Genomic DNA, 22,946 nt, shown 5'->3' on the forward strand with positions numbered 1-22,946 from the left:
GGGCAGCCCTGCAGATACTATCTTCTTTCTGACATTGTCCTGTGGAATAATTTGCAGAACACTTTTGTGATGAGTAAACATTCTCTGAACTTGTCAGTTAAGTTTTTAAAATAAATTTTATTTTTTAATGAACAAAAATACATTTTTCTCTCTCTCATCTCCCTCTTCCATTTAAAAAGAGAAACAAAATCCTTGCAACAAATATGCATGGTCAAGCAAAACAAATTCTCACAATGGTCATGTCCCAAAAATAAGTCTCTTCTTATACCCTGAGCCCATCAGCTCTCTGTCAGTAGATAGGTAGTGTGATTCATCATGGTTGACCAGTACATTTAAAACATTTTTATTGAAAGAAGACATTCAACCAGAAAAGATTAGAAAGGGACAACCTTCACATAAAATAGCCTTGGGGGTTTCCTTGAGAAGATGTGGGGAGTCTAGAAAAGAGGAAGTCTCAAACTTTTTTTGTCTTCTGCTGTCTCCACTCTAAATAGAACCTTTAAGATGTATAGTATTGTGTACTTTGCAACCTACTTCCATATATATTATCACCTACAATTCTCCTTGCTGCCTTCTTTGGGTTAAGAAAGCAGGTATTATTACTTCTAATTTGCAAATCACAATAATAGCCTGTATTTATATAGCATTTTAAGTTTTACAAAGTCCTTTATATTTAATTTAATTTCCACAGCTAACATTTGAGGTAGGTATCATTATTATTATTATTATTATTATTATTATTATTATTATCTCCATTGAACAGATGAGGAAACTGAGGCAAATAGGGCTAAATGATTTGCTGAGGGTCACACAGCTAGTAAGTGCCTGAGGTCAGGTTCAAACTCCATGTCTTCCTGACTCCAAGTTTGGTACTCTATCTACTTTGCTACCTAGTTACCTAAACAGGGAAATATAAAACACAATCATGGAGTCAACAGACCTCTGAGATCATCTAATCCAACTTTTTATTTAACATATGAGGAAACTGAATCTCTAATACTTTGAGGGACTTGCCCAGAGTCTCACAGATAACAAGTAATGAAAACAGAATTTTTTTAATCTTCTGATTTCAGATTCATTGTCTCTGAACACTATGGTTAGGTGCCTCCAATTAATGAAAGAACCAAGGTTAGAATCTTCCAATACCTGGTTAAACAAACATTTTATTTGTCTCTACTGTACCTAACTCTGAGGGAGATACACAGTTTAGATGAGACTTGGTCCCTGCCTTCAGGGAATTTACAGGTTAGGAGAGGGATAAGACAAACATAGGTAAGGAAAATATGCAAAATTATATAATGGTGGGTGGAGAAAACTGTGAAGCAAAGGGCCAAGTTTTGCTCCTTGATTCTAAGAGAGAAAGTTTGAGCAGAAAAATGGAGGGGAAAGAGTGGATTGGAAAGGATGGAGACCCTCACAGCTGAAATTTTACAATGTAGGAGTAAACAGGTGCAAGGGACAGACTATTGTTACCTTATGCCCAAAGTCACCTATGAAGATGTAAGTACCTCATCTACAACAAGCAGTTTGTCATCATCAGTGCCATTGGAACCTGGAATATCCTCAGCTGTTATCACATCAACAACACCTGGTAATTCAAGGGCCTCAGATGCATCAATGGATCTTGGAAAGAAAATATTATAAATGTTGGTGGTCCTAGTGGCCATTGTGAGGTTCTTTCAGTCACAACTCCAGTCCATGGCTGTCCCAGATAGATGGGGATTTGAATTTGATGAGGGTGGAGAAAGACTGACAACTTTGGTGCTCTCTCCTACTGCATTACTCTCATTCTTAGAAGCCTTCCTTTCACCCCTTGTATAGTTCATGTAGTTTATGGGTTAATAGAGATTTGTCATCCAATCCTTACATTTTTTTTCTTATGTTCTTTACATCTATCCATCTCTTGGGTTCTCTCAATCTTAGCTTCTAGTTTCTACCCAGTCAGGGACAATGGACATTTTTCTAGGGGGGTGAGCGCATGGTATCTGAGTATGCTTTTACTTGACTTACTGAAATACTTGAGTTCACTTACATGATTTTTGCATGAGCCCTGGTGCTGGTTACGAAAGCCAGAAAAAGTTCTTTATCCACAACAGGCAGGTCATCACAAAATATAGCTTCCCCAGTGGCATGTTTGATACCAGACTGATGTAGAATTGGACGTCCAACTGGATCATGGGGAGGCTGGTTAGGGTCTACCCCCTGCAAAGGAAAATAAGAATGTTATGACTCAACAAAAGAAGATAGCCAATGGATAAATAAGTATTTATACTTACCAGTGCTAGGTATTGTTCTAAGCATGGGGCACCCAATGAAGGGCAAAAACAGTTAATTCCCTCAAGAAGTTTACATTCTAGAGAGGAGATAACATGTGAAAAAAATAGGTAAAGTATAAGATCCATACAGAGTAGAAGGAAGGTAACCCTTCAGAGTAGAAAAAAAAGGTAGATGGGAAGGTTCAAGTTGGTGGGAGACTCCTGCACAAGGGGGTGTTGGAGTTGAGTCTTTTTTTTTTTAGGTTTTTGCAAGGCAAATGGGGTTAATTGGCTTGGCCAAGGCCATGGGGCTAGGTAATTATCAAGTATCAAGTGTCTGAGAGTGGATTTGAACCCAGGTACTCCTGACTCCAGGGCCAGTGCTTTATCCACTATCCACTGCACCACCTAGCTGCCCTGCTGCCTGCCTTTCTTTCTTTCTTTCTTTCTTTCTTTCTTTCTTTCTTTCTTTCTTTCTTTCTTTCTTTCTTTCTTTCTTTCTTTCTTTCTTTCTCTTTCTTTCTTTCTTTTTCTTTCTTTCTTTCTTTCTTTCTTTCTTTCTAGTAGATTCATTCATAATAATATATAAATGACTAAGTATTATTATTTCACATTTTATAGAGGAGGAAACTGGCTCTGAGAGGTTAAACTAAGAAAATCAGGTTCTCATTTGCATTTCAAGTTGCTGAGTAGGGAAGAGCACAAGATGATCTCAGGAGATCCTGATATTAAACTGTTTAGAGATGGAGCAGCATATTCTGACCAGTTTTGATCTTAAACTTTTGCATCTTAGTCTAAAAAATCATTGACTCCTTCAAAAAGCCATAAATCAGTAAAAGTTAGAGAATTAAAATTTTAAAATGAAATTTAAAATTTTTAAATGAATAAGCAAGTGGCCCTTAAAGGATTAAATAATAAATAAATTGATAAATGATTAAAGGATATGAATAGGCAGTTTTCCAAGGAAGAAAACAATTTATAGTCATTTGGCAAGATGCTCTAAATTATTATTGATTAGAGAAATGAAAATTAAAACAGCCTTGAGATATCATTTTTACATCTATCAGATTAGCTAAAACGAATCAAGGGGGAAATGATATATGTTGGAGGAGATGTGGAAAAATAGGAACCCCAAATTCACTGTTGGTAGAACTGTAAATTAATCCAGCCATTTTGGAGAACAATCTGGAATTATGGTCAAAGAGTTATGAAATTGTCTATATCTTTTGACCCAGCATTACAACTACATCTGTTTCCAAAAATGAGTAAGGATAAAGGAAAAGAACATATATGCTCTCAAATATTTATAGTCTCTGTCTTTGTGGTGGCAAAGAACTGGAAATTGCAAGGATGCCCATTAGGGGAATGGCTGAACAAATTATGATATATAATCATGATAGAATACTATTGTGCTATAAGAAATGATGAGCTTGATGATCTTAGAAAAAACATGAATAGAGTTGCATGAAATAATGAAGAGCAAAACTGAATAGAACCAAGAGAATATTGTAACCACCTTTAGGTCGTGGGCTAAGTATGTGAAAAATTAAAAAAAAGTTACTTTATTATATTTCAAAAGGAATAACAAGTTGTACATAATAGATTTGCATTTTCATGACAAACACCTTCCCCCCCACTTATTCTACTGCTACAGAAAAGCTTGTTTTGTTTCTTTTCTTTTCTTTTTTTTTTTAAGGTTTTTGCAAGGCAATGGGGTTAAGTGGCTTGCCCAAGACCACACAGCTAGGCAATTGTTAAGTGTCTGAGGCTGGTACTCCTGAGGTGCTCTATCCACTGTGCCACTAGTTGCCCCTTGTTTTATTTCTTAATAAAATAAAATAGAATTTTTTAGAGGAATAAATACAATTTTTCTCTAGCCTTCGATAGTTGATTATCCTCTTTCCCCCAATATTCTTTTCTCTCTAGGTTTTTGTGACATAACTCTTTTCCTGGTTCTCTTCTTATCTGTCTGTTCACTCCTCAATTTTTTTTTTCCTGGATCATTATCCATCACACTCACTGACTGTGGGTATCCCAAAGGGCTCTGTACTAGGCTCTCTTTGATTCTTCCTCAATTCTATTTCTATTGGTGATTTCACCAAACCTATGGATTCAATTATTATCATTCAGATGATTTTCACATCTACTTATCCAGTCCTAACCTCCAGATTCTTAACTTCCAGATTTTCATTCCAAACTGCCTATTGGACTTCTCAAACTTAGATGTCTTATAGACATCTTATAAATATATTCCAACCTGAATATATCTTTCTTCAGAAGAGTTCCCTCAATTTTCCTATCAAGGGTATTGCCATTCTCCCAATCATTCAGATTTGAAATCTAGGTATCATCCTTGACTCCTTATTCTCACCTCCCCATTTTCCAATCTGTTTCCAAGTCTTGGAAATTCTATCCTCTTAACATCTCTACTAATATATATATATATATATATATATATATATATATATATATATATATATATATGTATGTATATGCTTCCTTTTCTCCTCTCACTCTGCTACCACCCTAGACAAGTCCCCTCATCACTCACTCATGGATAGCCTTCTCTTCCCAATTAAATGTATCCTTCAGTTAACTGCCTAAGTGATCTTCCTAAAGCATATGTCTGACTTTGTCATTTCTCTACTCTTTAAATCCCATCGACTCCATATCACCTCCAGGATCAAATAAAAATCCTCTGTTTAGAGTTCAAAGCCTTTTGTAACCTGTTATTCTACCTTTCCAATTTTCTTATACCTTACTCCCTTTCTTTCTCTACATATAAAAGTATGTTCATGTACATATCTACACATTATATGTATATACATCCATACACTCTGGTCACCTTGCTATTCTTTGAATACTGAATTCCCAACTATATGTATTTTCATTATTTCCCATGCTAGGAATTCTTTGTCTACTCATTTCTGTTTCCTGACCTTCCTGACTTACTTCAAGTCCCCACTAAAACCCATATTCGATAAAAAGCCTTTCCTGATTTTTGCTTAGCTCCAATTTATCTTGACTATATCTTATTTGTCCATAGTTATTTGTGTGTTGTTTTTCCTATTAGATCAAGTGACGTTGAGAATAAGGATTGCCTTTGCCTTTCTTTGTATTTCTTGCACCATTCTTGCACAATGCCTGGCTCAAAAAAAAAGGGCTTAATAAATGCTTGATGACCAACCAACTGACCTGGAATTCCTGGACTCCTCTGGATATTGTGACAGGAAAGTCTTCCAGAGCACTTAGGAACTTCTCTGAAATATCAGGATATTGATGACTATTCTGAAAGATGATTAAAAAGAATAATTATGCTCAAATCAAGCTGTGTACCACATTGCGTCTGTTAATTTAACAATCTATCAAGGACATAGGAAGTGTTAAATATCTGTGAGAGGAATAAAAGGAAGGAATCCACTCAGTAACCAGCACAGGCAACTTTCATTCTGCTCTGATGTTCTCAAACACCTGACCTCCCTACCCCCCCTCCTCCATCCTCTCTGAAAATTCATCCACTTAACCTTGGGACACCACCTAGAGTCAATGCCATCCTGAGCCCCCTCAAGCCACTATATCTGGCTGTCTTCATTGGGCTTCAGTTCCTATGAAACCATCTTCCAGGACAGCACGTCTTGCCATCTGTTTCTAAGCTGTGTATGTGTATACGTCCCCCACCCCCTATATCCTCCTACTTCTTTTTTTGGTAACAATACTCAAGTCAATACTTCTGTTGGAAAAGGCCATGACAGTCTAATACCCTATGGCTCCCTTCAATCTCTCTTGGGGCTCCCACCCCAAGCTAAATGAATTACAGAAGGCATTTTGAAAAATTGCAGAGGAACTGCTGCCTTCTCATAGTCACTTAAAGCCTAGGCTGGCTAATTATATAACCTAATTCTCAATGTATAAACTAATACAGTGGTGGAGAGGGCCCAGGGTCCAGGAAGTCCCAGTGAAGAACGCTAGCTCCAAATTCAGTATTTTTTTCCCACTGAACTATGTTACCTTCCAACATACAAGTTCCCTTCTGCAATGTTTTCCTCCTCCTTTCATCTCTTGTCTTTTCTGTCTATGTTACATTCTACCAGGTCAAGCTCTTCCAGCCTTCCAAAGTGACAATTAGATAATCTTATAAACTCAGAGAATTGATGTGTTAATGGGAGAAGGCTAACTTCCTCCATTTGCTAGGAAGGAAGGAAAGAAGAAAAAAAAAGAAAAGAGAAAGAAAGAGAGAGAGAAAGGAAAGAAAAGGAGGGAAAGAGGGAGGAAAGAAAGAAAAAAAAAAGAGAAAGAAAGAAGGAAGGAAAGAAAGAAAGATATCGATATTCTGAATTCCAGCTATTATTTTGGGTGGTTTTCCTTAAGGAAGGATGCCTGGTTATTAACAAAAAAACAACAGCTCAACTCCTATTTAATACATTTTAGAAGGTAATGGCGGAAAAGCCTCTGAGTATGTGTATGAAGCACAATAACAAGCCTATGGACTCACCGGGAGAGAGATTATAGTTACGATTTTCTTTAGTTCTTGTAATACTTCCAGATAGAACTTGAAAAGGAAACTGACAATGAGGGTTCTTTTAAATTCCACCATTCCCCCTGGAGCTGATCCTGGAATAGTAACTTCATCCAAGACTAGCCTGTAAGCTTCATCCAGCATCAATGCATTCCAGTGCCTGAAAAGGGGAAAAAAAGGAACAAAGTTACAGTTCCAAAAAGAACATGTGAGATAGTAAAAAAATATAATTTATTTTTTAAGATACATTAATTTATTTTTATTTTTTATAATTTAGCATCATACAATTTTGTTAGAACTTTCAAAAAAGAAACTATTTATTTAGTCCATCATTCTACTGCTCTGAACAATTGAGAGATCCATGAACATATGATTAGCATTGATGGTATTGAATAGTGGCAGAGGGAGAGAGATTGAGTCTATGACTTCATTAGAACAGGAAATTCCTTGATGAGGAAATTGTTAAAATATAATAGGTATGGGGCACCTAGGTGGCAATATGGATAGAGCCCTGCCCCAGGAGTCAGAAGAACCTGAGTTCAAATGTGGCTTCACACACTTGATACTAGCTGGATGATCCTGGGCAAGTCACTTAATCTCAATTGCCTCACACACACAAAAAAAACAAAACACATGTTATAGTTACAAAATGACAACTTATTGATGGAAGTGGAAAGAGTAGATTTGGAGTTAAAGGAGTTGGTTCAAATCTTAAATCTATCACCCACTATCTTTGTGACTTTAGGAAAATCACTTAACTTTGTGGGTTACATCTGTAAAAAAATAAAGGGGGGAGGGTTGGGCTAAAATGAATTCTGAGATCTCTTCTAGCTCTATATCTAATAACTTTTACATCATTATATTATTATTACTGAAGCTGATCTGTTTCATGAGGATAGACACACACACACACACACACACACACACAAACACACAAACATACACATACACACTACCTTCCTAGGAGCTGCTGGCAGGATTTGTTTGCACTGACAGTGGTGGATCTTATGCCTCCATAGAAGATGCTCATGTCTTTGATGGTATCTGTGTATTCTTTAAAAAGTACTTTCATTCCACAGGTAACATCAGGTAAGGCATTTTGCTGGCACTGGGCCTGTCTGAATGCTGCCACAAATTCCCACTGTGGAAACAAAATGAATTAGGATTTTTAGATATGTTAGAGCAAAAAGGTACAGTTTATCCTTTTTAGTTCTAAAAAATTGTTTAACTCCAAGGAAGTGAATAATAACTGCTAGTATTTATATAGAGTTTTAATGTGTACAAAGCTCTTCACTTATTAATTTTTTGATCTTCACAACAGCCCTTGGATGTAGATAGTATAGAGTAGGTGCTTAATAAATGTTTATTGATTGATGAAGATGCTATTATTATTTTACATTCTATTTTAAAGATAAAGAAACAGGCTGAGAGGGGCTAAGTTATTTGTCCAGGGGTAACATAGTTAAGTGTCTATGAAAAGATTTGAATTCAGGTTTACCTGATTGTCTTTTTTTATTTACTCAAAGTGGTGACTAGCCCCTCACAAAAATACCTGGACAGGTATACTGTGCATTACACCACAAGTTATATTTTCCAGTGGTCAACATTCCCCAGAACAGAATGTTAATAGAATAAACCTTAGGAAACAGTTTCAATTGTGTTATTTTCAAGTATCATAGATAGTATAGACATGATTGACAGCTGAATTCAGAGTCAGGAGATCCTGGGTTCAAGTCCTATCTCTAACATATCATGGCTATGTGACTTTGGGTAAGTCACTTAACTTTTTAAGGCTCTAGGCAACTTTTCATTAAGAAGTGTTCATTCAGACTGTAAGTTTCAGAGAAGATCATTCCTGTACTAGTGGAAGGAATTTCTTCATTCGGGAATTCTCTCTATTAATGACATTACAGGTCCAGTTTCTATCCTTATTATTTCTTCTAGTCCTTCCATGAGGGTAGCCAGGCCCTGGAAAGATTGATAAATTTTTAGGCAACTTGCTTTGAGTATAGTGAAACCTGCCAAATTTTTTTATGAGTAACATAATTTTTATTTTTTTATTTTTAGGTTTTTTTGCAGGGCAAATGGGGTTAAGTGGCTTGCCCAAGGCCACACGGCTACGTAATTATAAGTGTCTGAGACCGGATTTGAATCCAGGTACTCCTGACTCCAGGGCCGGTGCTTTATCCACTGTGCCACCTAGCCGCTCCATAATTTTAATTTTCTAATCTTAAAGGGGAGGAGGGAAGGGGAATGATCATAAATAATGCCTCCTATGTATCAGTCATTGTGATAAACACTTCATAAATATTATTTCACTTGATCTTATAACAACCCTGAGAGAAAGGTGCAATTCTACTGATTTGACAGATGAGGAAACTAAGGCAAAAAGAGATTAAATGATTAGCTTAGGGTTACATACCTAGGAAATGTCCGAGACCTGACATGAACTTCTGGTTCCCAACTTACTTTAAAAACAAACCTATAGAAAGCAGTAGCTGATGGCTACTAGAACTTGACTGCAGCTGTCTTGGTTCTTCCCATTTTTGACCACCCTCTACTGATGAGAAAAGTCCTGGTCCATGTGACTGGGGAGCAGGGTGGACTCACAGGATCAAAAAATATTAGGGAATGTGACCTATCTACATAAGCACATAGTCTGACTAGGAAAGAGTTTCCAAATTTTGGATCATAGATTTAGAGCAGGAAGGGTTCTTAGAGGTCTTTGAGATTAACACTCTCATTTATAGATGAAGAAACAGAAGCTCAGGGAGGTCAAGGAACTTGTTCAGGGTCATATACCTACTAAGTTTAGAAGGTAGGATTTGAATCTACTGCTTCCTGATTTCATATCTCTACTCACTACTCCAAAAGGAAATAATCTTGTTCAAACTTCTAAAAGCTTGAAATACATGGAAGGCCCTTTCCTGGGTCTTTCCTCATCTATAAAATGATTTATTTGGACTAGATGACTCCAGGGTTAACTAATTCTCAGTCTATGATTCTATGATCCTGACTTAAGATCCCAGAAAACATAGTGAGTTTATGTGTACAATTACCTAGATTGGTCAGAATATGCTTTTAATAAGACCAAAACAATAGATTTGTTCTCCATATGGACCAGTTTTCACTGGGAAACTTCATTCGATAACCACATAATATCCTTTTAATCACCATCTCAGAAATGCAGCCTTTGATCATAAGAATAATAAGACTAGAGAGTATGGACAGATTTCTTTGGACTTATTGCTCCCAAAGCAAAACCCCATTGCTTACTCTCATGGCTGTGGCCATTTTTCATGGTGGCAGTGTCTGATACAATATGACATATGATACTGTGTGATTTTATTACAAAGTTGTTCTTCTAATTTCAGTTTTTGAAAAAAAAATTGATATCAAACTTTGTTAAGAAAACTCCATCAAAAATGGTCCTCTATTTCTTACCTTATCAGAGTGAGGTATGTGCACAGACTCTAAAATTTCCTCAGGCTTCAGATCTGCACTTGCCAGACCAGTAAGGAAATGATCATTTAAAGGAATCTGACGTCTTCCTTCTGGTGAAGAAAACAATGTTTTTTTTTTTTAATCCAAGAGTAGCAACAAGTTAAATGAATGTGTACATGTCAATTGTAAAAGAGAATGGTAACTTAATGAAAGCTTCCTTGATACCACCAATCAATGATGATTATTTCCCACATACTTCATAGAACACAAAATTGAAATATCTCTGAAGCACTTAGTATATCTTATTTTTTATATATTTATATTACCATTTTATATTTCCATATTATATATACCACAGACAAAGATGAGTCAAAATTATATGTGACCCAAAGGACAAGTAATGATTCATATGTATATGGCTTATCCACTATTAAGACTGTAAGCTTTATATCATTCAGTCATTATCTCTCTTTTTCTATTTCTCTCTCTTTGTTTCTCTCTTTTTCTTTGTCTCTCTCTCTCTCTCTCTCTCTCTCTCTCTCTCTCTCTCTCTTTTTCTCTCTGTCTCTCTCACCCCTGGTAAATAGGAAAAGACTAAGATATGGGAGGGGTGTATGCTCTCTCATTTCTACTTCACCCCACCCTTTGCTAACCATCCTTAGGTTCAGGTCACCAGGAACTACAGACTAAGTGCATCCTTAATGTACTGGAGAAAACTATTCATTCACTTCCACAAAGGATTTAGATCTTTCTGTTGCATGTTACTCTTGCCTTGTATGAAAGAGAGAATTAAAACTGGACTTTGAAGCTTATCACACTTTTTCATTTTTCTTTCTTAAACTAGCACCACTGCTTTACTGGGTTTTGTTATATCTTACCTTTGGAAACCAGATTGAGAGTGGCATTTCCCACTGCCAGGATTGGATTCAGATCAGAATAGCCATGTCGGCTCATGATGTGCCCACCTAAGGACTAAAACAAGGGAAATAATTTTCTCAGTCTCAGTCATTTTACCTGATTATATTTTTAGGTATCCACCCACACAAACATACATGCACATGCACAGGAATTTAATAATTGTTTATTGAACTGAAGTTATAGCTTAAAGCTTGGTTCTTTTGTTTGCTAAAGGCTCAACAAAAGTTCAGTGTGGTGAAAAGAGAACTGAATCTAAGAGTCTTAAAACTGCTTTTTGGACATACAGGCTTCAGTTTCCCCTCCTTGGTCCCATTTACTCATCTGTAAAATGGTCTGGATGAAGGACCCTTTATCTCTGAAATGCTATGATTCTTAGAGCATCTAAGCCCTTTGTTACTTAGCATGGGAGAGAAACAGTGGCAGTGTGAGCACCCTCCTTTTGCCTGTTTTGAATTTAGAGGAACTCTTTAAAGGTGAAAATATAGCACAGTCTCTATTCCACCACCAGTCTCAGTGTGAAAAGTTTGGGACTGAGGAGTACAGATGCCCATCCAATTAGCTTTGTACATAAAACAATCTATTACATTATTTCACATTGCCTACCAAGAATGACTAGTGACTTTGTTTTGTCTGACTATACTTATCTGTTACAAGGATTTATTCTTCACTTTTTTGGGAGGGTAGAAATGGATAATAATAGTGATGCCCTCCTTCCAAGATGGCTATTGTTTAAAAATACATAGAAGGCAATAGAGGAAAGTTCACAAGGAAGCATAGACAAGTGGGATAGTTTTGAAAGTAATGTATGGAATTATTATAAACATGTTAAAAAGTTAATCAAGTAGTATGAAAAGAATTTCACAGTTTTATATATAGCTCCCCCTCCTTTTTTTCTTTTCTTTTTTTTTGTGCAGATCCTACAGCCATGTTCCTGATCTGTTGTCCAGCCAAACTTCTCAAGTGCTTCAAGAGAGTCTGATATATCCGTGTTTTTTCCTCTGGAAGCTTGGAAACTTCATTGGTCAGGATCTGCTTCACTTGGTCCAGGCTGCAGCCAGCCCCTATTGTTATCCCTGAAAGCAAATTATTTTCATCAACAAAATTTAGGCATTGATTTAAAAAAATTAGACTTTAGAAGTCATCTTAATCAAACTCCTTAGTTTCAAATAATGAGACAGGGACCCCCAGGTCCCAGAGCAACTTGATTGCAGAGACAAGATTAGAACTCAACTCTCCTGTCTCCTGGCCAGTCTTCACTCTCTTTTCCCAAGCTGGATCATGCACAGCTGTTACCTTGTAAATATAAGACACGAAATCAGATAGTATTTAATGGGTGATAAATAAAGATCACTCAGGATGAACTTTGTGGTAACTTGTTCTAGGCATGAAATGTTACAAAGAGGTATGTTTTACAATGTACATCTAAATGGGTGTAGTTTCATTTGCTGATTTTGGAACCTATTGTGCATATTTTAATTTCTATCAACAAATTCAAGTATGCAAATGCATACTCAAGAAAAATTTTTTAAAGAAAAAATTATTTAAATGGCTGTAAAGTCTCCAAAGAATCACTTTTTTGGGTAAGGTTGTTTTTTAAAAAAACAAAAAAATTTACATTAACTTTAACAAAAGGGCATCAAAATCAACCTATGCTACAGAAATACAACTTCTAAACTTCTTTTGCTTTATTCATTGGATTTTATAGCTGTTATCATTGCCCTTATTTACATTTCTGTAATCAGGGTTTAGCTCATTCTTTCATTCACTTCCTTACTTCATGTAAATCTTTCCTTATTTCTTTATATTCTTTGGATAATCCTATCTAGTTCAATTTGAACTGTCCCTAGGACACTGAGCTCTCATAGGTGAATTTTTTTCCCTTTATCTTGCTTGGTACTAGGCAAATCTATCTGTTCCCAATCATTTCAAACCATGTTGCCCATATACATGCTCTCTTCATCCCTCACCCCTTTCCAACTCTAGCTGCCTTTTATGGACTAGGTAGTCCCTGAGGTCCACACAGAATATCTCCACTGGATATACTCTATGACTTTTCTTCCTATTCTATGGGATGTACTTTGGTATTAGATATTTAAAGAAAGAATCAAAGAACTTGAACACTTGCCGTGGAAAATACAATAATCTTTTGGGGAAGGAAAAAAAAGGATTACCTGGTCATATTAAGAACCCAGTTGATAAAGGCTAACAAAACAATGAGTTCATTCATTCAAAAATTAAAAAGAGGTCAGTAAAGTTTTCCCTAAAAAACTTTCATTATTTTTACATAGGTATAATTCATATCTGATGGCTTACTATCAGGGAAGAGGGAGTTAGGAATAGAATCTTAAATTCAAAACTAAAAAAGACCCAAACCAAACATTAAAAAATTGTTTTAATATGCAATTAGGGAAAAATAAAATATTAAAAAACTTTCATCATTTGATGTGAACTTTTAGATTCATGTAAGTGAAGTTATTGTCTGGCAATCTTTTGGCCAATCTAATAAACATGGGTCACCCAATTCAGTTATTCAAATGAAATGATCCATTCTGATATATCATTTCATTATCTCCACTGTCCTTTATTGTCCATAGATATGCCACCTTACAGGCAAAATTCTTTGTATACATTCATATTTCATTCTTTCCTAATGTGTTTTTTACATTGTTTAAATTCTTTCCTAATGTGTTTTTCCTTGAGGTCTGTTTCTTGCTGATCTGATAGAAGGTAGTTTTTCTCTTAACTATATCATGAAAACCCTATTTTAATTTGGGGGGCTATATAGAAAAAATAGTTCCATAAAAGATGATTTCTACAAAGGTATAAGAATTATAGTTCAAAATAATATTAGCCCCTTTTGGTTTTCAATCCTTATGGGATCTTTCAATTTTGTTTAACTTGGACCTATGTGAACACAATTTAAGAAATTTATTATTATCACTAATATCCTAGACAGACCAGTATTCAGCATTAGAGTGATTATTAATCTTTTTCATTACATTATTGGTTCCTTAAGGTCAGGGACTGTATTTAAGCTCTCACTTAATTTGCTCTTGTCTAATACAGTGATTTTGATGGGTGCTATGATAGATCCAAATTGTTTGCTCATTCTTGGTTTTTTGCCATGTCCCTAATTTTGCAATTAATAAAATGTCAGTGGATATTTCTTTCCTCAGCTCACAGCAGCCCCCAAACCCTGGGCACTTGAGAAACATGAGTCACCTGAGGATCATTAAAACTCCAAGCCAGCTATGATCTCAGTACCTGGGTAGGGAATGGAGTACAGAGAAAGTCTGGGCTATCTCAGCAACAAGCATAGGACTTGAGTTGGGAACTTGCTATTAGTCACTCTTGTTTTTAAGAAAGTACCTTTAATACTTATAGGTGTCAGAGATGCTTTTGACAAAGGCTAACTCAGAGGCAGAGCCAAGATGACAGATTTCAGGAAGGACAGTCAAGCTCTCCCTCTCACAAGACCTTCAAATATATTTAAAATGTACCAGACTAAGTCATGATCAGGAAATCCAAGAAAAGAAATCATAGAGTGTCATATTTATAGCTCAGGTCTTCAAAGGGAGGGAGGCAAAGAGGTCTGTTGGACCATGGAGATGGGGTTCCAGCTAGGAATAACTTTAGTACATTCTAGTGCAGGAAAAGGTTATGCATAAGGGCAAAAAGTGGTTGATCTTATCTAAAGTATAGGAATAGTTTCCACATGGAAGGTCTGGTACTCACTGCCCTGTTCCACGTCAGAGGTTCTGGGCAACTGAATGGGAGATTTTCATCTAGAGGTGGTGTTCCAGAGTGTTGTGGACTTTAGGCTATGTACTGAACAAGAAGCAAATAGAAGCTAGATTGACTAAATATAACCCCAAGAACAGAGTGGGATTTCAGTTCCAGCCTACAGACCAATCTGATGCCTTTAGAGAAATAGCCAGGGAAGGCATCCCAGACCAAAGGGAAGCTTACATTTCTTTTATTGTGAATCTGAAGAGCTTATTAGTTGACTGTCTGTGACTGAGTCTAGGGAGCAGTTTACTGGTAGCTATTTGGTACAAGCCCACAGATGTGTTCCTCAGACCCAGTCTCAGATCAGGAACTTGTAGATCTTAGACCAGGAAGGAAGTGATCAGACTTTGTCCTGAATCAAACTATTCTGGGAGCTCTGGAGCTCTTAAATCTCCAGTCTCAGATGTCTCTGAGATTCTTACTAAATCAATGGCAGAGTGGATAAAGTGTTAGACCTAGAGTTAAGAAGATATGAGTTCAAATTCAGACTCAAAAAGTAGCTGTACAACCCTGGGAAAGTCATTCAGTTTCTTCCTTGTTTGTAAAATGAGGCTAATCACATCTCCCTCCTAGGGTTGTTGTGAGGATAAAATAAGATAATATTGTAAAGTGTTTTGCAAGTCTTAAAGTACTAAATAAATACTAGTTATCATGGAATAATACAACACTTACTATTCCTTTTTTTAGGGTTTTTTTTTAACAAGGCAAATAGGGTTAAGTGGCTTGCCCAAGGCTACACAGCTAGGTAATTATTAAGTGTCTGAGGTCAGATTTGAATCCAGGTACTCCTGACTCCAGGGTCGGTGCTTTATCCACTGTACCACCTAGCCACCCCAATACTTAATATTCAAAGAAAGCAGCAGTGAGACTTTAGAGGATGCAAGCTTAGTCCAGACATTCCTTCCAGAAGTCCACAATGTAGAACATAAAGTCCAAAATCAGGAAATAGGTTAGAAGAATGAGCAAATAAACAAACAAAAAAGAATTCCACTAGAAAAAGCTCTTATTGGTGATGGGGATAGCTAAGATACAGATGCAAGAGAATGATTCTAAAACATTTAGAAACAAAGCCTCAAAGGAAAAGATAGCTTGGGCACAAATTTACCTTAAATTCCTAGAAGAGATAAAAATTTTTCAAGAATGGGAGAGGCATAAACTGAAATGAACTGAATCATAGAAGTAAGAATTGGAAAGGGATTAATAACTTGGCACAACATTACTCAAGGTACAAAACAATCAAGCACAAAAATTCCCTGAAAATTAGAATAGATCAAATAAAAACCAGACTCCACAAGAAAATAAGAACTATTAAAAGAAAGTAAAAAGACTGAAAAAAATAGAAGAAAATTTAAAGTATCATATTTATTTATTTGTTTGTTTGTTTGTTTGTTTGTTTATGTGAGACAATGGGGTTAAGTGACTTGCCCAAGTTCACACAGCTAGGTATTATTAAGTGTCTGAGGCTGCATTTGAACTTAGGTCCTCTGACTCCAGGGCCAGTGTTTTATCCACTGTGTCACCTAATTGCCCCTAAAGTATCTTATTTAAAAAAAAAAACCAAATTATTAGGAAAATATATTGAGCAGAGAGAACTTAACAATCATTGGATTAGCTGAAATTTATGATCAAAAAAGAAAAAAGAAAGAAAATAAACATATGAAGAAATCACAAAAAGAAAACTCAGTACCAGAGGGCAAAATGGAAATGCAAAGAATTCACTCTGGTCACCTCCTAAAAGAAATTCCAAAATAAAAACTTCCAGGAACATTATAGCCAAAATCCAGAGTTTCCTGCTCCAAGAAAAAAATATGGCAAGTAGTTATAAAGAACTCAAATCAGAGGAGTCAGAGTCAGGATTACACAAGATTTAGCAGCAAACCATCATAAAGGAAGGGATAGTTGGGAATATGAAATTCCAGAAGGCAAAGTAAAAAAATTTAAAACCAAGAATATTTTACTGAGCAAATCTGAATGTAACTCTTCCCAGGAAAACTGGATCTTTTATGAAATTATAAGACTTCCAAGCATTTCAGATGATAACCAAAGTTAAAAAGGTAAACTATTTAATACCGGGAGCTGATGTCCTCTCAGAACCTATGAAAATCAGAGGTCATAGATGGAGTCTAATTAGATAGAAGACCTTGCAATGGTTCTGTTACATTTTGATTTTCTTAAAAGAAGAAGGAAAAGAGAGGGGAAAAGGAATATAATAGGATGGGAAAAGGATAGGGGAAAAATATCTCCCATAATTGGAGTGCAAAAATGTAAGTCTATACAAACAAAGAGTAAAAGGTGGATTGAGCAAGAAACATTTGGGCCTTGTTCTCATCTGAAATGGTCAAAAGAACAAAGTTACACATACTCAGACATACACACATGGATACAGAAATATATTTCACTTATGAAGAAAATAAAAGGAAAAGGGAATAAGGGAGAAGAGAAAATAAGAGGAAGGGTAGATTGATGTGGAGTATTAGTTTTAAGCAAAAACCCTGATATACAAAATATTTTCAATTCTTTCTGCAAAATTGGAAATGGAGGGGGTGTTCATCGATTGTGGAATGATTGAATAAGTTGTGATATATGAATATGACAGAATAATTTTGTGATGTAAGAAAAGATGAAAAGTATGATTTCAAAGAAGCCTAGGAAGATTTATATGAACTGATGTGGAATGAAGTGAGAAGAACCAGAACAATTTTATGATGATAACCATATTGGTTTTTTTTTAGGTTTTTGCAAGGCAAATGGGGTTAAGTGGCTTGCCCAAGGCCACACAGCTAGGTAATTATTAAGTGTCTGAGACCGGATTTGAACCCAGGTACTCCTGACTCCAGGGCCAATGCCTTATCCACTGCACCACCTAGCCGCCCCGAAGATAACCATATTGTAAGGACATCTTTCAAAGTCTTAGAAACTTTGCTCAACCATTATTCCAGAGGACTCAGGTTGAAACACTCTGTTTGACTCCTACTAGAGAGTTGACGGACTCAGTATATAGAATGAGACTTCTTTTGGACATAGTAAATATAGAAAATTGTTTTGCTTGATATATGTTTATAGCTAGGTTTTTTTTCTTCTTTCTTTCTCATGGTGAGGAAGAGGGGAGGTGAGACAGAGAAACAACTAAATTTTTTTATTGGGGGGAGGAAAAACCTTTTAATTTAAAAAATCCACTAAATTAACCCTTTTCCTGATTCATGGAATACTGATCCCTGAAGAGAGGGCTGAAAAGATGAATGATCTGCATACCAAAAAAGACAAATGAGAATCTGTGTCCTCTTCCAACTCCATACAATCCCACAGACAGGTCTGGCTCCTCCTGCTACCCCAATTATCACACCCATTCATGAGATGGGAACAAACCTGCTTAGTCACAGTTGGGTTAGCTAAGCTCCTGCCCTCACTGACCTTTCCTCCTTAGCATAAATTCCTACTCAGGAATTGGGATGAATGTTCCCCATTAGTAGATTGAAAAAAGAGGTAGCCAAGATTTTTCCTTTTTAATGAAAACAGTAACAAGAATGGAGGATAGTGGGATACAGAAAGGTGGTAAATTTCAGTCACAACCAATATCCAACATCTGGAGGCTTCCTGGACCAGCCAATCTGGGTTGTATCTAGTTAGCAAGAACAAATAATTAAAATAATAGCATATCATCTTCAGGGATGATTCTGTATCCCTACCCTTACACTGGTATTCCAGTTTTTTTTGTCTACTCCCCTTCTGTTAAGCTCTCTGAGGATGTCTTTGTTACCCATTGTTTCAAGCAAAAATTCTTATTCATGAGTAAAATTAGTCATTTGCTTATGGTCTTATACACAAGAAAAAGAATTCATTTCTTACTCCCTGCTAAAGTTATACTATAAGGTTCAATTCAAAATTACTAGCTTATTATATAAGCTTGTAGATGACTCAAGGTTCAATGGAAAGCTATATAGTGATTATAAGTAGGTTTTGGCATATTACCACTGATAGAGAAGTGGCATACAAGATATAACCAGGAAATTCATGATTACAAAAAGGAAGTAGGAGTGTCCCTTAGAAACAATGAGAGTATAGATCGGCAACCTGGGGCATTCAACTGGTTCTCACGAAACATTAAGAAAAACAGAACATCTTCAATACATTGTCATACCTCTGTTTGAGGAATATCATTCTGTCAGCTGTGTCTTGGAGGATAGATTAAAGAAGGGAGAGGCTTGAGGAAGAAAGAACAATTAAGGAGCTAGTGCAATAGTCCAAGTAAGAGGTAATAAAGACTTGGACTCAAGTGATGGTCATGTAAGTAGAGAGAGGTAGATAAATGTGAAGTAGGTTGTGGAGGGAGAATTTGCAAACTTGACAACTGTCTAGATATGGTAGGTGGGAGAGAGTGAGGAGTTGGTGATTGGTTGTGAAGTGGAAGAAGGAGAGTATGGTTGATTGAAATAGATAAACTAGGTATAAGGGTAGATTTAGGAGGAAAATTCTGTTTTTGACACGTTCAATTTGAGATATGCTTCCAATTATAAAAATCCATTAGGTGCTTGGTGATGTTGGATATGTAGATCTGTGAGTCATTTGTATAGAGATGGAGTTGATGAGATTGCCAAGAGAAATAATATAGAAGGAGATGAGAAGGGAGCCTAGGTCAGAACCTTAGGGATCAGCCACATTCATGGGCAGAATATGGATGATGAGTCAGCAAAGGAGATGAAGGAGAAAAAGTCTTCTCAGAAAAGATGGCACTTGAACTAGGTCTTGAAGGAAGATGACTTTTTGAGTGGGGAATGAAATTTCTATAATTATGATTTTTTGAAAAGAAAGGATGTCTGAAGCTATAAACACTTGACTGCAGACACTTGCCAATGAGAGAAAGTAAAAAGATCTCCTCAAGGTTATGATTTTTCTCTCAACACATCCAATTTTGATCTCTCTCTCTCTCTCTCTCTCTCTCTCTCTCTATATATATATATATATATATATATATATATATATATATAGCGTGGAAACAATGTAAAGATTATCAGACTTCCTTCTGTGGGGAGTCGGGGGGAGGGGAGGGTGGGAGAAAAATTTTAAAATTCAAAACTTACAAAAATGATAGGTAGAAACTGCTATTGAATATAATTGGAAAACAAATACATTTTATATAAAAAAGAAAGCAAAAAGATCAACATCTTGGGAACAACAATAAGAGAAGGCTGATGTTACAAATATGACTAAATCTATAATGAGACAGGCAGAGTGCACTAGAGAAGGCATCTAAATGTTTTTCAGATACACCAAAGTCACCTGGGATTTTTAAAAGGTTTTTTCTCTTATAGAGTATTCTATAATTATTACTCCTTTCCTAGTTAAAGTTTAAGGCTCAGTTTCCTGAAGGACTTCTAAAAAAATGACATAGGTATTTTCCCTTAAGCTCCAAATAAACATTTTTACTATAAATATTTTTTTTGGGGGGGGAATGGAGCCGATTCAATGTGCCTATAAAATCCTATGGTGAGATAAGTGCAATTATGAAGATAAAAAATGAGATATCAGGAACACAAACTTATTCTACTCCAATGTAGTCAGGAGACCGAAAATTTACTGTAGTGAGTCAATGTCCTGGTTCTTTGGATCTGTTGGATTTGATGAAATAATAATACTTTTAATCCAAAAAACAAGCAGGATAAGAAACTATGAATCATCATAGCAATACTGATTTTCAGAAGTTATCATATAATGTGGTCATCATATTGAGTAATGCTCTATAGGAAAACTAGGAACTCACCATCATTTGTATTAGTCACCACACTTAGCTCAGAAATTCTGGCTGGGGAGAGGAGAACTGGATGAACATGTCCTTGGAATTTCATAGCCAGTCCTACAGGGGGGAACACATTTCAGAGAGATTAATTGGAAAAAAATCTTAAGATTCTGGCATAAAATGATGTAGTGAGAGACAAAAATAAACTTTCAGTGCTTTTTCTTAGTTAACAAGTCTCATTGTCACAGACTAAACAGATATCAGGAATCTCAAATGCCCTTGGAATTAGGACCCATTAGGACAAGTATTTCTTTTGCATCATGACTTTCCCATCAAGGTTTTGATATCTTGTGGGCCAGCTTAAGAAATAAAATGGGAATTTTTTGGGAGTTTTGCATAAGCTGTAGATAACACCCAAAGGCCAACAGATAACACAGAAAAAGTTTAGAAACTCAGAAATGCATAAAATTTATGGATAGTATCACATAGTATCACATATCTTATCTGTTAATACTATAATAATTCAGACTTCTTTTCTGGTGTAGTCAGAGGGTCAAATATTTTATATAGATTTTCCAGATAATGGGATATTGTATCCTTAACCCCTGTGATATGGAAGGGATAACTGTAAAACTGTCCTTTAATCTTAGTATTTGTGTGATCATGAACAAATCATTTAATGAGCTCATCTATAAAATGGATATAATAATACCTAGTACTCACCTCACCAGGTTGCTATAAAGAAAATGCCATGTAAATTTTAAAAGCTACATGAATGTAGAGTTTTTTATTGGTATTGTTGTGCTCAGTCTACTTACCCACTGAGGTGTTCCCCATGACAAGAGGAGATTTAGGGTATATTGCTTTCAGTTCCAAGAGTTCCTTTAGGGTTACAGGGGAAATCCAAGTAACCTTCTCCCCGTGAAAAGTCAGAGTTTCTTTATTGAGGTCATCTGCCAATCTCTTTGGGAAAACAACAAGCACGATATAATCTAATTTCCAATTAGTTTATATGTCAGTGATCCTCTATAATAGAGTCTATAGAGAACAATTTTGGGAACTCTCCAAACCTGCAGCCCCCTGATCACTGTTTTCTGAAATTTAACCTTTAGAATTTCATCCCTTGAGCTTTGAATCTCTCACCATTTTCAGGGACAGCATTTAAGGAGGCTGGAGTTGGAAGCTATAGAGAGGAGGGCCAGCTGATTAAAAAGGAGATAAGGTATCAGACTGATGGTCCAGAAGACAAGCTTCCAAGGGCTCCACAGTTTTACTTGGGGGTACATAACTAAGCAAGGGTTCAGTGAGAGAATCTCTGAATGAATGCTAAAAAAAGATACTCCTGTCCTTTCTATGTGACAGACAAATGCTAGAAATACATCGAGAGGCAAAAATAGTACCCTCCCTCAACGAGCTCACATTTTAATAGGGGAGACAAAATGCAAACAATTATGTATCTGTGCTTTATATGGAGGGCAAATTGGAGGTAATTTTATTAAAATGTTTTTTGAAACAAAATAAATTTGAATGTAAAAATAAAGACAGCATTTTATAAGTCAAAAGGAACATTTCTATTTGTGGAAAATCAAAGTGTCATATTTTAAGAAAATAAAATATTATAGCTTGTATACCAAAATTAAGTTAAATTAAAAAAATGCATTACCAAGGAAATACAGATCAAGAGTTCAAAGGTAAAAAGTCACATGTTATTAAAAAGAAATCTTAATTGCATTATGATCTCTCATTCGAGATCAGCAGGGCACTAATTTTTTGTTAAAAAGATTTTTTTTTAGGGGTGGCTAGGTGACGCAGTGGATAGAGCACTGGCCCTGGAGTCAGGAATACCTGAGTTCAAATCCATACTCTGACACTTAATAATTACCTAGCTGTGTGGCCTTGGGCAAGTCACTTAACCCCATTTGCCTTGCAAAAAAACAGCTAAAAAAATAAAGTTACAAAAAGATTTTTATAAAACTTCTATTGCTGTTCCCACGATCAAGCTTTCTGCTTGTTTTTGGTTGTCATTTCCCATCTAAACATCTTCTCCTCCTTCTCTTCCTCCTTTCTATCTTCTTCCTCCTTCTCTCTCTCTCTCTCTTCCTTTACTTCTTTCTCCTTTTTCTCCTCTTCCTCCATTCTCTCTTTTTCCTCCTCTGTTCCTCCTCCCCTTTTTCCTCTTCCTTTTCTTCTTTCTCCTCTTCCTCTGTTCTCTCCCTCTTCTTCCTCCCCTTCTTCCTCTCCTAGAGTTAATCTCCAAGGGAAGACTCTAACATCCTCCCACAGGGAAAAC

General features: G+C 36.1%; 1 protein-coding gene across 3 annotated transcripts in view; it reads right to left on the reverse strand.

Annotated features, from left to right (window-relative positions):
* Nucleotides 1-22,946, reverse strand: part of LOC141491090 (aldehyde oxidase 2-like) — a 144,924-nt gene that overhangs the window by 74,574 nt on the left and 47,404 nt on the right. For all 3 annotated transcript variants that reach the window (XM_074191678.1, XM_074191679.1, XM_074191680.1), the window contains 10 exons: nucleotides 21,475-21,619; nucleotides 20,681-20,773; nucleotides 12,055-12,206; nucleotides 11,094-11,187; nucleotides 10,216-10,325; nucleotides 7,728-7,912; nucleotides 6,748-6,931; nucleotides 5,451-5,543; nucleotides 2,033-2,202; nucleotides 1,509-1,623 (listed from right to left, as the gene is read on the reverse strand). In XM_074191678.1, the coding sequence (XP_074047779.1) occupies nucleotides 1,509-1,623; nucleotides 2,033-2,202; nucleotides 5,451-5,543; nucleotides 6,748-6,931; nucleotides 7,728-7,912; nucleotides 10,216-10,325; nucleotides 11,094-11,187; nucleotides 12,055-12,206; nucleotides 20,681-20,773; nucleotides 21,475-21,619 (1,341 nt within the window). The remainder of the gene's footprint in view (nucleotides 1-1,508; nucleotides 1,624-2,032; nucleotides 2,203-5,450; nucleotides 5,544-6,747; nucleotides 6,932-7,727; nucleotides 7,913-10,215; nucleotides 10,326-11,093; nucleotides 11,188-12,054; nucleotides 12,207-20,680; nucleotides 20,774-21,474; nucleotides 21,620-22,946) is intronic.

The sequence above is a fragment of the Macrotis lagotis genome, chromosome 6, assembly GCF_037893015.1.
Source record: "Macrotis lagotis isolate mMagLag1 chromosome 6, bilby.v1.9.chrom.fasta, whole genome shotgun sequence".
NCBI classification, from domain to species: Eukaryota; Metazoa; Chordata; class Mammalia; order Peramelemorphia; family Peramelidae; genus Macrotis; species Macrotis lagotis.